At 42.1% G+C, this 22427-nt stretch overlaps 1 protein-coding gene across 3 annotated transcripts in view; it reads left to right on the plus strand.

The window, feature by feature from the left end:
- The first annotated feature begins 4110 nt into the window (after positions 1–4110).
- LOC102194097 (uncharacterized) overlaps positions 4111–22427 on the plus strand; it is a 44753-nt gene continuing 26436 nt past the window's right edge. The window contains exons 1-4 of one of the 3 annotated variants that reach the window (XM_005749555.1): positions 4111–4196; positions 4288–4439; positions 18034–20156; positions 20513–20815. In XM_005749555.1, the coding sequence (XP_005749612.1) occupies positions 18050–20156; positions 20513–20815 (2410 nt within the window). In that variant the 5' untranslated portion in view covers positions 4111–4196; positions 4288–4439; positions 18034–18049. Of the gene's footprint in view, positions 4440–14698; positions 14778–18033; positions 20157–20512; positions 20816–22427 lie in introns of those variants that run through there. The other 2 variants (XM_005749554.1, XM_005749556.1) reach the window with 2 other exon arrangements.

Raw genomic sequence — 22427 nt, forward strand, 5'->3', positions numbered from 1 at the left:
GTCCCGAACTGACGACAGCTAGACGCATTTTTTTTATGCTGTCAAGGTAGCGTCACAAAGCACTGTCCCGCTTCTATTCACACCATTTTGAACCTGTATAAACCCAAATTCTTAAACACTGCTGCTAAAAACACAAATTTTATAGCAGTCTTTGGAGGCTTTGGTGCGTAAGCCTTTCGGTGGACTGGGCCGAGACACACCTTATTAAAAGAACAGTTTGCCATTTTTGCTTTCTGGCCAAGACTTTAACAAGAACAGGTAGGAAGATTTTGTTTCCTCTGGATGGAGCGAAACCCACATATTTCCAGTGTCTGTGCTAAACTAAGCCAACGAGCTGCCGGCAGGAACTAATTATGCCATCAATCTTCACATCAGACTCTCAGCAAGAGCGTATAAACATGATCAACTTGTTCCTTCAAGGTTAAGACAAGATCCTGACGGTTTCATCATCAACAAATCCACAAAGAAACTCCGCACAGCCAGATACATTTCCTCCTAACAGGTACTGCAGGTGGAACTGAAACCTCCTGCGCTATTTTATTGTCATACCTTACGGGGCTTCCTGCAGCGTTTAGTTGACACATTAGAAATAGACACATTATCTAATTTACATTGCACCTGCAAAACTTGATAATTCACATTATAAGATTTACTCATCATTATATAACCACATGCAGCAAGGGGGGAAAAAAGATCACCCTCACTCATCCAGTAGGATGTAAACTATTGTGTGGCCCATGCTGTTACAGTGATAGCCGTGAATGGGCCTGAATTAAGTCAGCTATGTGAAGCGACTCTAGTGCTGGCAGGGTGAGATCAATCTCTCAGCAATTAGTATCATTTTGGAGAAGCACAGACCGATTGTGTTTTGGGAATCACTGCAGAAATGCACTGCACGAGTGAAGATAACATCAGACAGACAGTGTAATGCTTTTGTATTGCTCCAGTGATAAGTCTGCTGCAGAAGTGTCAATACAGAGATTAGGTTGAGGTGGGCCAATCAACCCTCAGGGTTTTTATTTTTTACTCCAAGGCTTCAAAGAAGCACAGGAAGACAAGTGTGTGTTGATTAGGATACAGTTTGTGGCAAATACATGTTTGGCAAAACTAATAGCTGAAAATTATAGTAAATGTGATGCTATGTGTAAACACACAACATAGGTCAGGTGTGTCATAGCTACAGGCTGTTCTACTCCCAGATATGTTAAAAACAAGAGTAATAGGAGCCGGTGGACCCAGATCCCAGCCAAAGTGAGAAACACGTAAAAGTCAGTTCATTTTAAAGAGTGAGTGCCGCTTCCGCAACATCTAAATGTCTCCATTTTCAGTGTGTCTCAGCAGCCTAAACTGCTTAAAATGTTCAAATTAGCTCGTGGCTACATTCTACTTCATGATTTCACACAAAGAGAAGATCATTTCCTAATCAGCACGACACGCATGTCAATCATCTCCCTTCCTCCCGAAGAAAGAAATCTGGCTTCCCTCTGTTCAAGCTGAGATCAAAAATATCATACTGACATAGCTAATGGTGTGTGAGCGGGAGTGCAGATTTAAATTTTTATTTTTATTTTTACGATACTTCAAATCAAACCTACAGAGAAAAACAACCAATCATGCATATTTGACAGACTTTATAAGTTTTTAATGAAATGCATAATGGGTGATAATGTAATTTGTCAGTTAGCTATTGGACTGGATTAATGTATTCTTTTTATTTATTCGTTTGTTGCTGATCAGATCAAATGTAACTATCAAATCTAATTTATTTATATTACATACTCAGCATGAGGCTGAGGCATGAGAAAACAAAGTGAGCCTCTATTGGTTGATACAAAAAGGTACAAAATTAACAAAGGTGATGAAAAAAGCAAGACTGTAACAATATTGTAATTTGATTGGGGATGACAAACGGGGGAGTGAGGAGACATGGGTATGAGCAATCAGTAAATCAGGAAAAGGCAGAGGGGAAGTAAAACTAATTCAGGACAGAAAAGAAAATCAGGACATAACAACCTGAATACTAACACTGACAAGAATATGATACAAAGGGATCAATGCATAAGCGCAAGAGGAGACAGAGGGAGGCACAAATAGAAACAATGGGGAGACTGCTACAAATAATAACACTAATAAACGAGATGTAAAAAAAAAAAACTAAAAAGAGACTCAGAGATATCACAAAACGAAAGGCCGCTAAACGGGTAAATAATCACACTCACCAGAACTATAAAAGCACAAAATGTTAGAGATCAAACAGAAATGAAAGAGAAACCCAAGCTAACAAGAACAGAAGTGAAGCCACACAGAACACATTAACAGAGATGAAGAATCTTTAAACCCCAACTCCCATGACCCAAACCCTGCACCATGACAGATAGGAAACAGTGTGCAAGAAAAAAGCAAAGGACAGACAGAAGGTTGTGGAAAAGGTGAATATTTACATTTTGTCTGAACTTAAAAGGTCCTCATTATTGCAGATATGTGAAGTGCTTTCACTGTACTTTCTCTGAAAGCATACATTTCACTGGAGGCTGAACATTCTGATAATAACTGCGGTAGCAACAATAGTTGGAATCCAAATAGCTGTTTCTCCACAATCAACTTATTGAAGCCCAAAGACTAGAATATCAGAAAATAATGCATAACTGCTGGCGTAAATTATGACTATTGACACAATGACCTGTTAAAACTACCTTTTGAGCCAAACATCTGGATTTATTGTTTGTTTCTCTATATCATTCTAGTGATTCAGGATGATGGAGGTCAAAAATGGCAAGTTAAAGTGAAACCGCTGCAGCCAGCTCATCGCTAAGAGCGGATACAGGCATAGATTCAGGAATCAAGCGGCCATCAGCCACCTCCTGTAAATGGATGATATCAAGCTGTATGCCAGGGTTGAGCGAGACATCAAGTCACTGATCCACCTCACCAGGATATACAGCGAGGACATCAGGATGTCATTCGGTCTGGATGAGTGTGGCCAAATGGTTGCAAAGAGAGCTCCCAGTGGTAACAGGAGCATTAGGAGCTGTAACCCTGAAACTGGAGAGTTGGCTCCAGCAGATTCCAGGCACATCAGAGGTCTCAGTCTCTGTAAACTTTTTTTTTGTCATATATATATATTTCTATTCTATTTCCTTTATTGTGCTTACTGTAGTTCTTTATAATTGTCTTTATTGTTTTTTAATTAATATTAGTTCAATTTATACATTTTATAAACAAACTTTGACATTTGAAACAGAAGGGTGCAGTCCTGGGAATCGCAAATAGGCTATACAGTACTGCACAACCCTCAAACCTGAGCTTGGGATATATACTGTACAGAGCCTGTGCTGCCAGTTTCAGGACAAAATCTGCTAAAGAACAAATTCTGAATAAAATATGCAACATTCAGGAGCTAGAAAACATTTTTAGTCTTCATCTTAAACCTGTAATCAGCTCTGCCAAAAGAAAAAGATGTAGCTTTTATGTATTTATTTCATTTCATTTTGATTTTATTTTATTTTTAATCACTTAATTAATGAATTATTGTGGGAAATGTTTTGATTGGAGAGAGTTCCACGTAGAAGTGGGCAAATCAATCAAAAAAGCCACAGTGTCCATATCAGTGCTGGTACTGGTATCAGACCGATACTATAGATAGCATTGATACTTTGTTTCTATCCTCTTAAGTTCAGTATGTAGCCCACTGAATTGTGTTACATTTTTTTAATGAAAAAAATATACCTCAAAAATGCAATATCTCTGTGGCTTTTTGTGTTGTCTGTCCTTCTGTTTAATTTATAGCTTATAACTTAAATGACAGAAGTGGACCCAAAGTGCCGTAAAGACAGGGACATTTACGTTCCAGGTCTCCAAAAGTATCGGTAACGGTATTGGTATCGGCACTACTTGGTATCCGATCGATACCAAAATTCGCAGTACTGCACACCACCAGCTTTACATTATCCCCTCACTTTTTCACGTCCTCCTCCTCCAGCCCGCACGTGCTGCGTGCTCGCCCCTGAGTCCTTCCTCTCGTGCGTGTAGCCATTGGTTTGGGATGATGTCATCCGCAGTAGAGACAATAGAGCCCTCCTCCCCCGTCACTGTCTCCTCACACACGCTTCGCAGCTCAGAGTGACACACGCTCAGACGTGACGCCAGCTGAGTTAGCCAAGCACCCCTGATGACATTTCCTAATTTATCTGTTTACTGTGAGTCCGGCAGAGCTGTGCATCGTCTAGTCAAAGCAGTTTTTTTTTTAAAGAAATTATTCTTATTTGTGATTTTCCTTTTTCTAATAAGCTTCACGTACAAACGAGCAGGCAGGGGAAGGTGTTACACAGCTGGATCATACCAACACATCGGGTCGTGCTATTCGGGCCACTGCAGACATGAGGAGCTCTCATTCCGCTGCGCATAAATGATGAAAACACTACGGGACTGCCACTCTTGATGTAAGTGATGTTATCTTTTATTTAAATTTATTATTAAGTAAGTCGTCGTAGTGCACGGTCCGGTCGGCCTGCAGCCTGTGATAGTCCCCCATCAGCATCTGCTTTCAAACGGTTTATCTCACAGCACAGATCTGCTCCTGAACGCCGTCATTGTGCAGTCATGTGAATGCAAGAGAGAGAAACAAGAAGAAGAAGGCAAAGCATGATCGTGCATTTCAGCGCTGGCTGCCGGATGCCATCAGTCATCTGTGTTTGCAGTGATAAGCGGCGTGTGCCATTTATTGTGATAAATAACTGCAGCCCCGTGGAGGGGCTAAGCAAAGAACGACACGTGAACTCTTAATTATGCACGTCCACGCTACATCAGAGGCAGGAAGTGAAGGTACAGGCCTGCTGGCCCGGGCCCGCATTAGCTTCATTTCTCGTCATAGTAAAGGTTAAAAGACCGTGCCACGGTGATGCGATTAAAATACGGAGAAATTAGACGGTGCGCCATCTACCGACTGCACAAACAGCAAGTAAAAGATTGGCAATTACTGGCCTTTAGTAAACATGAGTGCAGAGGAAGAATGCGACTGTTTATTTTCGCTTGTAGTGGTGCTGATGAGATGAGGAGAGCTTGTTGTTTTAAATAGCAGGATCCAGAGATTTTGATGCCATTTACAGAGAGATGAAGGTGCAGACACACATAAATATGCCAGCCTATGTAAGTGACTGATGACCTCCACCATACACAGGAGGCTGGTGGATTACAGTTAGGCTGTGGTCAGAGTGAAGCATGCAGGTTGCTTAGCAGCTTCACTAACTTTACCAATGACACAAATCTGCAGGAGAATCACTGCAGTGGCATCGCATAGACACAAAACAGTTTCAGATGTAAACCTGCCCTAGGCTCCATTGTTCCTATTAATATCGCTCTTTAACCTGACACAGTCAGTTGTGGGTTTAGTGATCACCCCGCTGAGAATAATCGTTCAGCTCTGCTGTTCAGTGTTGACTCAGTGCTTCGGTCAACCTGTCCAGGTGAAAGCACGAGCAGTTCTGCTGATGGTCCAACGCTTCTGTCAGACAATGCTAAAAACCTCCATCTATTAAACCAAGGGAAGAGGCATCAAGGTGGCATTTAAAAAGTGGTTAAACTGATTAACAGCAGCTGATTAACTCTGAAATATTTTCAACTTATGTATAAAACACAGTAACATGAGCATCACTTGAGATTACTTTAAAAAAATGATCACATCAGAGTGATGTAGTAGCTTGAAGGACATGAAGGTTAACACCCACATCTTTCCTGTGATGAGTATGCATATTCTTTATGTGCTTGAGTTTAATGTCAGAAGGCACACACATCAGGAAACCATAGAAACAATGTTACAATTCAATTCAATTCAATTCAATTTTATTTATATAGCGCCAAATCACAACATAAGTCGCCTCAAGGCGCTTCATAGATACAGCCACGTAGGTGTCCAAAATCACTCTCTATGTTCTACTTTCACACTATATATAATGATCATGTGTGTGTCTGCAGTATTTCAGTGTCCTTAGAAAGTTCCTCATGGAAAAGTACAGTAGGTACATTGCATCATACAGATCCAACAATAATCACTGGGCAAGATATAAAATGGCAATGATAACTTGGCATCTTAAATATAAATCTAGTGTTGACTGAAGAGTAAACACTTAGTACCGTAGTAGCATTTTTCTCCATGTGGATGTGCATATCCTCTGTAAATGGACAAAGGCCTCAAACAGGTCTTCTGTTGTCACACCCAAAGTCAGAGTCAGCAGACTAGTCAGGATGACTGTTAAGTGATCACAGGGTTTGATTGTTACCTGAAATGAATCAGCAAACTCAGTAGCTTCTCCAGAGTGGAGCTGGCTCGTTCTTCTCTGTTTCATGGGAAAATTAATATGTTTGAGTTTAAAACTTTTCGTGCTCTCTGACGTGTTATAGGCCACAGGAGATTAACTGATCACATTTGCAACCCTGCTGTGAGGAGAAGTGAACGATTCAGAGTCAGATAACTTTATTTATCCTAATGGGGGCAAGTGAGAGAGCAGAGAGCGTTCTATAGTGTGAAAGAGTGCAAGGAAGTAAAATAAAATAATATAAAACAACATAACATATACATTGAAGTATTGGTAATGATGGTAATGAATGAAGGGTTGGTTTAGAGACTGCTGGACTGTATGACTGACTGAAACGGGAGCAGTGAATTGGTGGCAAGCAGTTAAAAGTAGATGATTTAATTTGGATTACGAGCTGGTATTTAAAAAAAGGAAAACTAATGTGTGTTGTCATCTGCATGCTCAAATACAGGAAGTCACTGCTTTTCATACATGCATCCTAAATCATTTATAACAAGACGTCTTACAAATGCAAAACGAACACTAAAGTGGTTGCTATGCAAGTGAAGTTCTGAAACATTACTAGTTTATTTAAAGGCAAACATACACTAAATATGGCTAAGTGAGTAATAACGCACAGGATTACCTTGATTTCTTTTTAAAGAAACAGCCAATGACAGCCTGTCTGATTAATGTGAAATAATACACTGAAACATGTGATCCGGCTCCATATAGGGCTCCAGACCTCAAATGAATCCTCCCAACATGACCTCAGAATCGCTCCCACCGTTAGTAATGATTAAATCATTAAGCGTTCCTCCTTCTAAATGTTGACGCCGTCGGCCAGCCTTGGCGCTGAGAGAGATGCCGCGACAGCCCCGGGGTGTCCTGTATTATTATTTTCATGCACACTCATACTTTCTTAGGGGAGGGGGTTTCTTTTCGAGGATATGAGGGAAAAATAGAAACCGAGTGTTGTTTCCACGCTGCAACTAACAGATGCTGCTGTTGACTTTTTTTTTTTTTTTTTTTTCTGTTCTAGTTGAGCGACTCTCTGTCAAATAGCATAAGGTTTCGGTGTTACCCGCAAGAGACAAAATGATTTGGGACCCAGTGGAGCTTTTCTGCTCTGCTCCTCCAAAGGTTCTCGTGTGTGTGAGGTCTTTAAACTAGATTTAAAGCCTTCCTGCCCGCCAGTTAAACCTTCCCCCTTCACTGGTTTAGATCAGGCTTGTAACAAATGATCACACACAGTCACTCAGAGGGCTTCGCTACGCGTTGTTACATCTTGTTTGACAGTTAATCTTTAAGACTTTTTTTTTTACCTTTGTTTGTAAGAGTCGACATGTCAGAAAGTTACAGTGTGAGCTGAAATCCGGTGGATGGAAACGAGAACATTTCAAGAGTTTTAAAGGTAATTGAGACGGCGTTCTTTTTACAGAGATTATATATTTAAAGAATATTTCTCTTCTTATCTTTACCTGACAGAGGGCTCAAGTCCCAACCAACCACAAAACCTCTTCCTGAGCTCCTTTTGTCACTGTCTATTCTTAGATTTCTATTTTAGGATTGTCATTTCTTTGGCGTTCCGATAAAACTGCACAGAGCTTAAACGCCTTCCTCATTGTGCTGTTACACCCCACAGCATCATTGTTTTTTGCGAGGTTTAAGAATACAGAATATAAACAGCAACGAATTAAAATACACTGACAATTAATGGCCTTTAAAATGTCCATGTGAACAAGAGTCCAGTGGAAGACCGTGAGTGTTTATTTGTGCTTGTGGTGATGCTGATGAGACGACGGTGAGAGGCAAAACAGAGTGCTAGCTAGATTCACTAACCTGACTTTACAACCAAAGCACATCTGCAGCGTCATAACACAGAGGCAAACCAGTTGCAAACATAAACGTGCCCTGGGCTGCGTTTTTCCTGTTAATATGGCTCTTTAAATGTGACACGGTCAGTTGTGGGCTTATTGATCACCCTGCTGAGGCTAATCATTCAGCTGTGCTGTTCAGAGTTTGAACAGTTGACCCAGTGCTTTGATGAACCTGCCCAGGTAAAAGCACAAGCCGGTGATTAGCACTGGTTTTCTCCTCGGTTGGTAGTTGGTATTTGGCATTTTTGTTAAATTCAGAAAAGGAGAAGAAGAAGAACAACTGCACAGATGTGCGAGGGTTATAACACCACACGTCCTATCACTTCTTTGTCTAGGTGTTAATTGTTAAATTATTTGCATGGCTTTTTGATAATCTTTCTTGCGGTGCAGCACTTTGGTCAACGTCTGTTGTGTTTAAATGTGCTATGTTCATAAACTGAGTTGACTTAATGCTCACTGATTGGCCAGCTTGTGCTGTTGCTTCCATCACTTTCTGTCTGCTGACTGTGGCGATTAGGTGATGTAATTATTTTGACTTTGCCTCCCTAGCCCGTAGTGGTGGAAGCTGCGTTGAGACCGATTGCTGTTAAAAATTAAAGCATGCAAAGAACTAACACACACCGGCAGAGAGCATAAATGCCTTTTGAGCCAAACAGCAGGGCGTTTTATTTGAGATGTTGGATATTTAAGAATGGCCGTAAACGATCCTCGTGTGTCATTATTGTAACGTTATCATGCCTTTGTTGGCAAAATACTCTGATTTGGGCATCTGAGTCACAACGAAGTCATCACATACAAGTGAGTTGCCAGACATTTCCTTTGTCTCAAGTGAATGCATCATTAGATGTGCGACTAAGGTCTGATTAGAGTGTGACTCACAATGACTTGCGCACATCTCTGTGCCGTTCTTACGCACACAATAACCAAACTTTTTTAAAAACTCGTTTCTTTATCTTGTCTAACTTCACTTAGTCTGAGGTGTCAGTAGTTGTCACTTGATGTCATTACAGAAAAGCCTGACGTTGATAACGCATTATTTATGCTGTTTTAAATGCGCTTCCAAAGCTTTGTTACAAATAATATACTACTGCAATCCAATCCCTTTTTTTCTGACACACATTAATGTAAAACAGTGTTGTAGATGTTAATTTTCTTGCACAAAAGGACAAGAATGTGACGGTAAAGTTTACTACGAAAAAACCGAGTCGACAAGAAGCGATGGTGAGCTGTTCCTGATGTTTCTATACAAGAAAAGGAAGAAAATGAGATTCTGGGTTCTCACAATAAGGCAACAGAAGGGAGAATTTCATGGTTTGATTCAGGAGTTGAAGCTGTATCACGCCGGCTTTCATACATATTTCAGGATTTCAGTGGGGCAGTTTGAGCTCACATCTGAGGTGGTAGAGAAATAATTTCAGAGATAGTCAGATTGTATATTCAGTAACGGTGCACGTTTTGTTGCCAATTGCAGGATTCTGATTGGTCAATATTGTTTATTTGCATGTGAAAAATTTGAAAATCGAGTTTGCTCCAAAGAAATAATTGCCAGAAATTTGTCCTACGAAACACAGTCGCTGTGAACGGTCACATTCACATTAAGCATAGGTGAGTCCGAAAAAGCCAAAGCTTAATTTACTAATACATAGAGTAGTGTAATTAATTACTATGTAATATGTAATACACAATCATACCTCAGTCGGTCAATAACACCTGACACTGACACATTAACCTACTTGTTTCTGTGTCAAAATGTTATTCACATCTGTTTCTGACCCACTTTGGCAACCAGCTATCTGTGCTGGGTGCTTTATTAGTCATTATCATTCATATCATACTTAAGATGGGCAGGCGGAGCCTCGCTCCCTGCTCCCTTTTCCTATCTGCAACCCACTGCTGTCACAATTAACATTTCTACCCTGGGGCGTGTTGAAGGGGGGACTACATACTGCCGTGACTCCACTGTCAAGGCACCCAATGATGATGGGCAGAGTATGTGTTTTGCTTACATGTAGAACAAATTTTGTGCGCTTGGTACTTGGCTGCTTCTGGACTGGATGTTTCCCATAATGCTTTGGTGGTCAGCCAAGTGTATTATCAGTGTTTAGCAGTACAACAGAGGAGGAGTTTTCTGCTGCTTGGCTTGTTGAAGCTTAACGCCAAGTCACGCTCGAGTGTTTAACCCCTGGTAGAACCTGGGACCATTTTTGGTCCCGAGGTTCACGAAAGGATGGGATTTTGAAGTTCTACAAAGGGTTATGTCCTGACAGGTCCTGATGATTGGTGCATTATTCTCTGCCATCAACATCCATGCAAGTAAAGGAAACTTGCTCTGTTTACTCTTTAATGAAGACATAGAGGTACATAGAGTAATTGGTCTAATTCACTAAGCCACTAAAATCACTAAGTCATATATGTAGAAAAAAAATTTGCTTTTATTTTAAGCTAGAATTTTAAAGGATTAGTCTGCACTTTTTTGCAAAGAGGGGCAGATTTTGCAGGCTGACTGAGCAGGTTGCAACTCCACCAGCTACCATTAGAGTTCAGAGACTCACCAGACACTATGATGCTATCACAATACTTTACTCACAATAAGATAATATTGCGATTTTGCAATGTGTTTAGCATTGCAGTAATGTATATTTTGATTTATCACCTTTTTTCAGCTACAAATCACAATCTTCAAAGTTAAGTTTTGACAGTATGTATTTTATCCAAAGTTATATCCCATCAGTTACTTATGGGGGGGGGGTAGATTGATGAGACTGACAAGCACACTCCCATTAATCAGTCTCTAGGGTAAGTTTTGAAGTTATATACAATCTGTTTATTATAATATAACAATTAAAAGTGATCAATTTTTGATGTGTTGCTGTCAACAAAGACAGAAATTCACATTTAACTATTACATTTGACCTCAACAACCTTACTGTTCTACAGCAGTGTAACCAGAATACAACCAGCTGGCAGCCAGTTAGGTTGAGTCAACTCGAGTTGTGCTCACTGACAAAGACTCATTGGTTAGCCAATGTTATCTCAGGGTGCTGGTGCATGAGATGAGCCCTCTTGTTAAAATACTTGGTTTCAATGTATTGCTACAATATCAAAATATCGTGATACTCTGCTGTATCGATTTTTTCCCTCTCTCCCGCAAAAGACTGCCAGCTGGTTAGCGGCTACTGAATGTTCATGCACTTACCTTTAAAGCTTAATATGTAATACATTAATTTGTTCAAGCTGTGCAAAAGTGAGGGAGAACCTTTTAAGGGGAACTGCATGTAGGGCCATTTGCAAAACAGAAACAGTCACCACTGAAGTATTGTTACTCTAAATTTGAGGACAACAAGTCTCAAGGAAGAAATAGTCCTGCAGCGAACATTCCATTAAACTGAGAGTGGTATTGATCTCCTTGTGTTACTTCCAGCAAGAAAGGAAAATAATACATTTTTTAAAGTGCAGAACATATAGTCCTGCTCTTGCATTGCTTCATGATTTTAAATGGGAGTCATCCAGCGTCATAACATTACATGATGACATAATTTTCACCAAACGGTAATACATAGGCATAAAGAGCTTACTTTATTCATTTTATTATTATATGTTATTAGTGAGCGTCCATCAATAATTTGAATCAACACATTTCCTTTACATTTGACACTTTACACTACAGAAATCTGTTAACTAACTTTCACACCAGCTTGTGTCCAGTGCCCATAACTCTGTCTTTCCATCTGTCCGTTTGCTTATGTGTGCGGAAGAGCAAAGAGAGCAGCAGACCGCCTCTTGTCATTTTGTGCCCACTGTCAGCTCAACACAAGCAAAAATGTGGAAATGTGGATCGTCCTCTGACAGAAACAGCCTGTTCATCAGCCTCTGGAAACAAGTGACTCAAGATGACAAATTTTCCTGCCATCCTCATGCTCAAGAACCCTTACTGTTATATATAAAAAAAGAAGCATGACAAAAAAAACACATGCAGTGGAAGAGATTCTTTAAATCAACCCATTTAGAGTTATTGAGCATCCTCAAAGTGGTGTTTGCTCTGCTGCTGTCTGCTCTGTGTTTGCTGTAAGGTGCATTGTGATGAAGTAGCTACTTAAAACGGGGGTGGGGGGAGAGAGAGCAGAAATATCGCTATCAATCTTGCAAAACCAGACAACCATCTGCTCCCAAAAAACACCAGCTCCCTCCCCTCAACAGCTTGTCCCCAAAAACACTCACTGCAACGCCTCTGCAGCTAGAAATGGACCACACTGTCTAAATCAGCACTGCGACTGATCACTGTGGGGTTATGCAGCGATGGCCCTCCCACTGTAAGCTTTACACTGTCCTCCTGTCATGCATATGAGGGCCTTATTGTGTAATGCATATCAGGATGCACTTCTTTTGTTCTCGAAAAAAAATTGTTGGATTTCTTTAAAATTGCCTAGTTGACACGGGAAATCACTCTTAATGCTTCATTCAAGGAAATTATAATTTTATTGCAGATATTTCTTTGCTGTGGGAGAGTTCAGTCGTATGGAAAAACATTAGGAAGTCTACCTTTTCTTTCTGGTTCTCGCCTGTGACTGTAAAGCCGTTATCTCTGCTCTGCTGGTGGAATATGAGCCGAGGGAGGGCGTCATGATCTCCCCCGCAGGATCATGCAGCTCTTACTAACAGAAACTGAGTGGCACTCTTTTTTTTTCCCTCCCCCCTTAAATATTGCTTTTAAAGTGCAAAAGTTTGTATTTCAAATCATTTTACTTTTATGTGCTCTAATTCAGAAGCAGCTAGTGTGATTTAAAAGCTTAGCAGAGTATAGATATTTTTCCTGAAGTATTCACACATGAGTGTGTGTGTGTGTGCGCGCGCGTGTGTGCGCGTGTGTGTGCGTGTGTGCGCGTGCGTGTGTGTGTGCGTGTGTGTGTGCGTGTGTGTCATTCATCCTGCGGTGCTTGTTTATTCAGTTTCATGTAGCCTGCTGTCAAATGTTTCATACAGAATCCTCAGAAAAGTGCTCAAAACATATTGAAAATATACAGCTAGCTTTGTGCACATACTGATATGAATTATGAGACTAATACACTTTACGTATTACATACAACAGCATTATTTACCATTATTGAAATGTTGTGTGAAGAGTCAGAGTTAGTAACACATTAATTTGGCCCATTAAAATGCTGAAAGGGTTTCTTTTCTAACTTTCTTTAATATCTCAGTGAGCGATAAGCCAGTCCCTTTTGTGCCCATGCTCTGCCAATATGCAATAACAGACTGCTCTTTGTTGTGCATCTGTGTGCGTGTGTGCGTGCGTGTGTGTTTTGGATGCAATTAGAGACAGCCTAGGATCTGTCAACTTCAGCTATTAACAAGGCGCCAGCAATGAAAAACTGTCAAATCCTAAATTGAAAATAACAAGCCTGTTTCTGTGATCACAAAACAATGAGTTTGCCCTTTTAAAAAGGCTTCAAACAAAGCCTGTACACTTTGTACCCTCACTATTATTTAAAAAAAAAAAATACAATTACTGGAAATGCGTCAGCCCTCGGCATGTACAGCATGTTGGCAGAGCAGGTAGCTTGCAGACTTTTATCAGATTCCATTAGACGAGCAGGTTAATTAGGACCAACCGACTGCAGTGATTTTACATAAACACAGCTAATTAAACACAAATTTGATTAATCGTTTTATCAACAGCTCTCATACCCTTGTTTTATTCTCGCGTACTAACAACCCAATGTGCTTAAAGTATTAGCATAAAAAGTACTTGTTCTGCTGGGGTTTGTTAACCGTCCTCCAAGTACAGGATTTTCTGTGCTGCACAAATATGGCTCTTTTTCTGTTGTTTCATATTGCATACACACATTTACATGTTGTTAAATGTTGTGTAATTTGAGGAGTTATTTGAATAAGAGAAATAAAAAAACTAAAGAACATCTCAAATGTAACTAGGGCCTTTAAACTTTTTTTATATAACTGCTTAAAAAAAGTTTGGAGCCGCTGCTCTTTAATTCTTGGACATTCTTACTTTGTGATATTTTTTTGAAAACATCAAGTTTTTCTTATTTCAATTTTAATTAAATGCTCTATCTCACAGTTATAAATAATTTTAAGAAATCCTGGGGAAATCCTTTTGGTTTGGTCCATTTTGGCCAAACCTGACCTCTGAAATCCATCTAACCCTGCCAACCAGACCAATCACATCCAATCTCCTTGGCAGATGTGAAAATAGGATCTTTTATCAATCTTTAATGTTGCCTTTGAAGCACCGAATGGGCTTAATTTAGAAGATTAGGCAGAATTCCTAATTGAAACTTTAAAAGCTGTGGTGTCTTTTGTTCTTGCTGTGAAACAACATCCTAACATCACTGGTGTGCTTTGAGTGTTTTCCTTTTTTCTCTGTAGCTGAGTGAAAATGCCACTAACCAGCCTGTACTTTACAGCATGTGACAGAAAAGTAATCAGAGTGATAGAGACTTCCACCATGACAAAACTGGGTCATTGTAACACCCACCCCCTTCACCACAGGCAAGGCTGAAAGAGGAAAAAAAGATGAGGATGTCATCACCAGACTCTGTGCGTGGATATAAGCATGGGGACGCTGGAGCGCGGTTTGCTTTCTCTATGGGTTGGTAACTGTGTTGTGGTGGGACCGAAGGCATCCCCAGATCACTTTGACGTGTCCCTTCCTTCCCCGTAGTCTGTGGTTTATAGTGTCACGTTATAATCTGCCTCCCTGTATTTTATCTCTACCCTCTTTTGTTTCTGTCAGCCGGTGTCGTCCCGAGCTATCTGTTCCTCCCAGCACCCACTTTAACCCGTTAGTCTCCCATTGTGCTGAGAGACTTTTGAATGTTGCTTCACAGTTGTAAGCTTAAAAAAGAAAATCCACTCTCAACAATCACTCTCTAAAAACAGCTCTATGTAATTTACCAGGTGGATTGATGGTCTTCTAGTTTGCTAGATCTGCTAATATAAAAAGATCAGTATAGGGAGTGCCTTTATGCTTTTAGGCTGAGGGTTAAATTGAAAGAAATAAACACCAAGGGTCAGTCTGTGAAACCCAGCCACTGCAAGTGCCTGGTTAGCAGCAGTCAGTGTGATCAAATACCGAAAATTAAAATTACAGCTAGGAAGGCGTCTGAGATGACAACATTCAAAAGGTGGTTAGAAGTTAATATAATGCTGTGAGGTTTATTTTACTACAAAAAGGTTCATTTCTAAACCATCTTAGTTTGTGATTCATTTTTGAAGTATTAAAGTAGATGAGTATCTAAAAGCTTAGCCTAAAGGTGTTCTACACATGAACAGTGCTAATAAAAAGCTGTGGAGGGGTAGAATGACAAATTAAACATTTATTTAGGTCTTTTATCAAAAAAATGCTAAAAACAATAAGAGCCCCAGTGACACAGGCCTAGAGACTGGTCAGCAACCGCCTGGCAACCACTGGTGGACTTCTCCAACTGGTCGGCAAATGGTTGCTGGTAGGTGAAAATGGTCAGAACGAGGTGTACAGGGTTGCATTAGAAACCTCCTTAAGATTGCATCATTGCTCATTTGCACAATCGCCATGGACACCCATAGAGGGCACCAACTTATCTGCAGTCACTAACTTCTGGCTGTGTGGTAGTGAAACAGAAAAGTGTGGCACATAATGGAAATGGATACTGTTTCCCTTCAAAGTAAAAGTTGAAAGGTTCTGTTTGTAGTAGCAAGGCACAACTTTAACTTTGAAGAAGATTTGCATTGTTTCAGTGCCACTGGGCAACCAGTTGGTGAATGTTTGCAGACAAGTCAACATCTTCCATGTAAATGTTTAGCAACCAAGGAGGTTTTTGGTGTAGCAGATTTCATCTGGCAACTGTCAACAAACCAACCGGACAGAAAATACACATTTTTCTTAACTAACGTCAGTTGCCAGGGCTCTGGGCTTGTGAGACTGATGCATACAGAAAAGGCTTAGGTCCAGAAATCAATTTTCAGTGACTGAAATCAGTTGCCCCTTTCACACTTTACCAGTTTATACCAAATTTTCAATCCCAAAGCATTAAACATTAAACAAGCAGACATTAAAACAGCCTCCCACGGCTATAAGGTTAACCAGGCTGTACACCTTTTATGGCTGAAGTAAAGGCAGGAGTTAACGAATAGTTTTTATTTTCTTTGTCAGAGAAAACTGTGTTTAGAGCTCAACGCGAACATTAGCATCCTAATATCCTCCCAGCTGACCAGCCCTGGCACCAATGCAACCATGTCTGCTAGTGTGGCAAAAAGGAAATTAAAGCAGTCCATCAACCAAACAACTCACGGCACAGTGAACATCACAGACAGAGTATACGTGCCAATGGGTGGATTTCACCTCAACGACAATAATATGTCATTTTAACCTTTCAAAGCAGACCTAGTTTATAATGAATGTACCAAAAAAAAGTAAAAATTTCAACTCTGACATTGTGAAGTAACTGCAGCGACCTGTTATTAGAAGCATTACTCATTCAGACAGTTTAATGCTATAGAGACACTTCAATGTGTGTTTTATTATTACACTGACTTCATCTCTTTTTGCTGCGTCATGATGTGAAAACTTTCTCTCCAGCTGAGCCGTGTTGTTGTCTACGTGGTGACCTTCTGTTTATACCATGGCCTGGACAAATGCTTGTTTTTAATTGGCCCAAAGGATGTGGTTAAATTAGTTGCTACCAAAGACAGGGTGAACGGCCTAATGGCTGTGGGCAGGAAGTCTTTCATCTCAGATAATCACAAAGTGAAGAATCTCACTGAGCCATTAGCTAACTGTGAGTCACTAGGATGTTCCGCAGTGAAAATGCACTGCAGAGACGGAAATACAAAAAGACATTTTGTGCCGAATTCAACAGATTGGAAAAACGTTAAGTGCCCAAATCAGCTTGGCATCCACATACATATTTCAGCATACAAACAAAATAAAGGCTACATAATGTTAACATCCAGAACATACTATGTTCAGCAGTATATTCAGCTGCTTTTAACATGGTCTGTTATTTCATGTTCACACATCTTGTTGGGGACCTCTCAGAGGGATGAAGGTTACTGAAGCTTGTTTGATGCAGCTTTTGCAACAGAGCTGCTAAGAAGCCTCACTGCTATCAGGATTAGCTAGGATTATTTGCTGCTAACAGCAAACAGGTACACACTCTTGAACCTTTGGATTCAGAATCTCACAGTTGAATACCAAAAGGATTACCCGGGAGCAGTTTCAAACTGAATGTCAGATTCCTATAAATACAGATGAAGGTTAAAGCGTCTGTCCACTGGCCCTGGTATAAGCAGACTGAGATTGTGCAGTGCATGTTTAAATGGATTCCTTAAAAGTCATTACTCCTGTGATATCCATTCACCTTAAACATGCACCTCTATGGGTCTTCACTTCATAGAATTTCTCTTTCATTTGCAGCAAATATGAAGAGAAATACCACCAAGTTAATAAAGGTCAAAACAGAGATTGTTGGTCGGTTGTTTTGTATTTACTCTTGGCATGGTTTGTCACGAGGAAGACACCTTTACAGGTGACTTACAAAAATATACAAAACCTAAAAATCTGTTGATGTTGTGAAAATAGTTGTCATTGTTGTTGAGGATTTGGAGCTTTACATTTCACAAATAATTTTGCTCTTCAAAAAAAAAACACTGAAAGCTGTAATTACAAAAAATCTTTCATTTGCATCTGTGTACGTCATACAACTCAGGAGCTGCAAGGCAATGTTCATAATCTTTTATGAGCACGTGCTGTTTGCATCTAAACTGAAGGAATGTAAAGTGTGCCCCTCATTTCCAGTGTATATGTGAACTAAGACTAAATCCCTGACTATTTTCTCTATCTCTCTTTTTCCCCTTTCACTGGACAGCTTTGCATAAACCCAGATGCCTCCCCTCCCTCTTGACGAACGCATAGTGGTCATTCAGCGCCCCAAAAATTTAGCCCTTTGCGAGGCTTCCCCACAGACTATCCCGCAGCACTCCTCTCATCTCACAGCCTCCTCCAATGGACAAGTCGCTCAACCTGCTCATCTCCATCCTTCTCAGTCCCAATTTTATTCACCCACCTGTAAATCTCTGACTCTGGAATGCAAGCGCAGGTCCTCTCGTGTGCAGAAATTCAAGGGCGACCAACCTGTCCTCCCGGCGGCCGTCAGACACATCCCTAGCCACTGCCACAGCAATGGCACGGTAACTCTCGGCCCGCGTCTGCCCTCACACACGCATACTATTGATATCAGAGTGACATTGGACAAAGGAGGAAGAGGTGGTGGAGGAGGAGGAGGATTCAGCAACTCATTAGGGCGTAGCGGGAGTATAAAAAGTGGCAGAGGGAAATGTGTCTCTTCAGGGTTCGAACAAGGACCGTGTGAGAGAAAAACCGGAACTGCAGGGAGGCCAGGTGGCGTCGAACACAGGCCACAGCGAATTCGTCAGCTGTCATCAGCCCCTGGTGGGGTCCTACAGTTTGTCCCCGCCCAGGCGCAGCAGCATAAGTTTAGGAGTGAAAAGGAGAAGGAAAACACTGGTTTTCTTAACAGATGTGACCACGAGTTTTCCTCTATAGGTCACAGGACAAGCACCAAACTGGGACCGGTCCATCAAAGCCTAAATAGTCACAGTCTGACCCACCACCACAACTCTGTCCCTTTGCCCCATGCTGCCATCCTAAACTCCACCTACCCCCCATCTCCTTCCTCCCAACCCACCTATGTCGCAGCCTCTCTTCAGCAACGTAGACAGCCTCACCCAGCCTCTCAACCCAGGGATCACCGCCCTCACCTTCTTCATGGTTTACCCCTCTCTCCTTGCTCCTCCCACGCTGGAGGGTTCCCCAGCCCTGACCACACCTGCACCATCGACTGCGCGCACCCATTCAGTTGTGGCTGCTGGAGGTTGGTAAGATGCAGAGGGTGTAAAGGGCACTCAGCTAGCTTTCAAGGAGGTGGTGGAAGCACTTCCACCTCATTTTCCTGTGGTCACAATGTTGGAGCAGTAAAGAGAGGAGGTAAAGAAATGGGCCTGAGAAATCTGGGTGGGTGTCTCTCCAACGCCTCCACCTCTAACACCTCATCTTCTAACAGCACTGCTTCTGAGTGTCGCGCGGGCCTGTTCAAACCTCTCCGCTGTGCCTCCTGCTCTGGTGAGGCTGGAAACTTTGAGAGTCCTGCTATTCTTCGCAAAAAACTTGTAGGAGGATGTCTTCCCTGCACCCCGCTGTCCTCTTCTGCCCCTCTGCGGGCAATACAGAGCTGCGTCACAGGCTGCAACCCCAAAGCTTCCCAAACGGGCAGTTCCACCTGCAGCTACTGCAGCAGCGACCCCATAGTGGTCACATACAACCCTCGCAGAGGCAAACCCCCAGGAAGAAGCATTCCAGCAGCTCATCCGATGTCTGTGTATCAAGCCGATGATGACGACTACAGCGTGCGCACCATCTGGCCCGAAGAATTGGCCAAGAAGATGACCCACTCTAAACCTCAAAAAAATCACTGTGCTGGGGGAGGTGTAGGAGTCCCGAAAACCTGTGCGAGTCAGACCCAGAATGGCAGTAATGGAACAGGGCTCGTTCTCCTGGACTGTCAAAACCTCAAGGAGTACGCACAGACGCAGCTCACAGACCACGCTGGACGGAGGCGGCTTCAGCAGGGCAAAATGGCAGCCCTCGATTTTATAGGCTGCAGGTCAGGACCGGAGTACGACGACGGTCGGAGCTCGCTGAAGAGGCTTTTGAATAAAGCCGAGGATGCGGGAATGAGCGATGGGCCTGACCATGACGAAGACGCAGCATATCCCTCCTCCCCCTCTCCCCGCTCTGCCTCCCCACCGTCACCTGTGTCCTTTTCCCCTCCACCATCCGCCCCCACTACGCTAATCAAACCCAAGCCTTGGCAGAGAGACAGGGAGGGAGGACACACTCTGTCGTCGGCTCAGTCACTTCACCTGGCCTTGAACTCCCTGAACAGAGAGCAAGATGAGGAGAACAACAGAAGTAAGAACAGCTTAAAATCCAATTGTGCTGAGGCCATTGCGGTCAGTGATGTAAACCTGGGTCATAATAGCTGGTGTCAGCTTGTTTTGATCACAGCTGTTGATCAAAAATCTTTTGGTTAGCTTCATTTTATGACAGTGTTAATGTTCTAGTGCAACCTGCTTTTATAATCTACCAATAATGCACACAGAATAATATGACCCACTTTTGCATCAGGGACAGAATTGCAGATTCACTTTAGTTTTTGTCGTTGCATTGTATTGATTTTTTAAGTATTCTCTTGATTTGGTGCTTTGTTGTAGCAGCTACTTGTTAACTCGCAGTTAACACCACCTCTCGACACTATCATTTCCCAGTGCGCCTCTCTCTGCCGCTCTCCTCTTCCTTGCCGGCTTCTCTTTCCGATGAGTCTGTGATGACTCCTGATGCGGAGAACGCTGTGGTCAGTCCCATCCTGCCCTTCCTGTATCTGGGAAATGAGAGAGATGCTCAGGACCTGGACCTGCTCCTACGCCTCAACATCGGCTACGTGGTCAACGTGACCACACACCTGCCTCTCTACCACGTCAGCTCTGGACTGCGCTACAAAAGGATCCCAGCCACTGACAACAGCAAGCAAAACCTTCGACAGTACTTCGAGGAGGTTTTTGAGTTTATTGGTGAGTGCTCCACCTCTTGTACATTGATGTGTGCAGTGTTGGGCACTGTGGTGGGATTACTTTATTAGGTAATAAGTAGGGGTGCAACGATACTCGTATCGATATTGAACCATTCGATACAGTGCTTTCGGTTCTGTACGCATATGTATCAAACAATACAAAATAAAATTTTAATTTATTTTATCAACTTTCCTTCTGACGATGCTGTCTGTGTTGAGCGCTCAGTGGATCTGCGCTTGACAGTGCAGCCTAGGCGGAGTAGTCGAACGCAGATTCACTGAGCGCAGGGCAAGCTAGCGAGACAGAAGTTAAGCTCTCCTTGCAACATGGCAAATTGAACTTCCCCCACCCTCATTCAGATCTGCCGTTTGGAACTATTTTGGTTTTCATGTGATGTATGACCCTGAAGGTAAGCGCGTCATGGACTAAAGTAAAACAGTATGTTGGATGTGCCATGCAATGCTCAATTACATGGGTGGGAGCTAGTGTGTTAGCGCAGTTAGCTCGTTAACGTGTTGGCACGGAGATTTGCCGTGTTGTGGCGTTAACGTCATTTCAACGAGATTTACGCTGACAGCACTAGTGGGAACACAACAAATATGACTGCACATTTACACCGACATCATCCTAGTGCAAAGACAAGTGGAAGCAGACAAAAACAACAAGCACGCATGCTACAAACTTTACCCGAGTCATTTAGACAGCCGTTAGCACATGATTCTCCTTATGGGGACCTGATATGTTTAATATGCTGCTGAGAATATAGCCCAGATGAAGCGGATAGTATAGCTTTTATTTTGGAAAGAGCCATTTCTCTGTAATAAACTCTCTTTTCCAAAGATGAGTGATTCCTCAATCAGATACAGGGCTCGCAAAATTGGCTGCCCGACGTCCTGGGGCTAGCGATTTTTCCAGTCGGGCTACCAAAATCTATTTCTGCCCTGTCCGTCGGGCTATCGTAGGACGGAAGAATATATGTCAATGCTTTTGCATTCTTTCGGAAATGTAGCTGGGTAATTATGTCATTGGCATCGATGAGCCACTGTCAATATGTGACATATTGAAATCGCGTTTGAATTTGCGCTTGTTTTTTGCTTTCACTTGTTTCACTTTGCAATCGGGCGAACTGTGTATAGAGAGCGACAGCACTGATTGGTGAGTGATGATAATTTGCGCACCAATTCCTCTGACATCGTCTTATCAATCGTTAGCTTACTATGCAAAAATGACAGGTGAACTCTCCCGCAACAAGCTTAAACATGTGAGAGGTTGATCGCGCAGAGAATCGATAAGCGTTATGTGAGTGCATGTGCAAAAGCAGCAGGATATATATTGTAGCGGGTCAGGGCTGTTCGGGGTTCTGTTTGTACAGTTATGTTTTGTTTATGTTGCCATAGTGACGGGTGACGCCCTCTCGCTGCGACGGTGTGTCCTTCCGGGGTCAGAGGGCGCCCTGTGTGTTGTTGTTGTTGCTGTGCTGTTGCCGCCCTGAGCAGTTAGCTAGCGGCAGTGTTCTTCTGCAGATGTTAATAAACGGCTGTGCTCCCTGGCTAGCTCACGGGAAGCAAGACCAAACGATACCTCCGTCTCCTCCTTGTCTGAGCTCGCCACA

Source organism: Pundamilia nyererei, unplaced genomic scaffold, assembly GCF_000239375.1.
Source record: "Pundamilia nyererei isolate P.nyererei 1_Seehausen unplaced genomic scaffold, PunNye1.0 scaffold00249, whole genome shotgun sequence".
Taxonomy (NCBI): Eukaryota; Metazoa; Chordata; class Actinopteri; order Cichliformes; family Cichlidae; genus Pundamilia; species Pundamilia nyererei.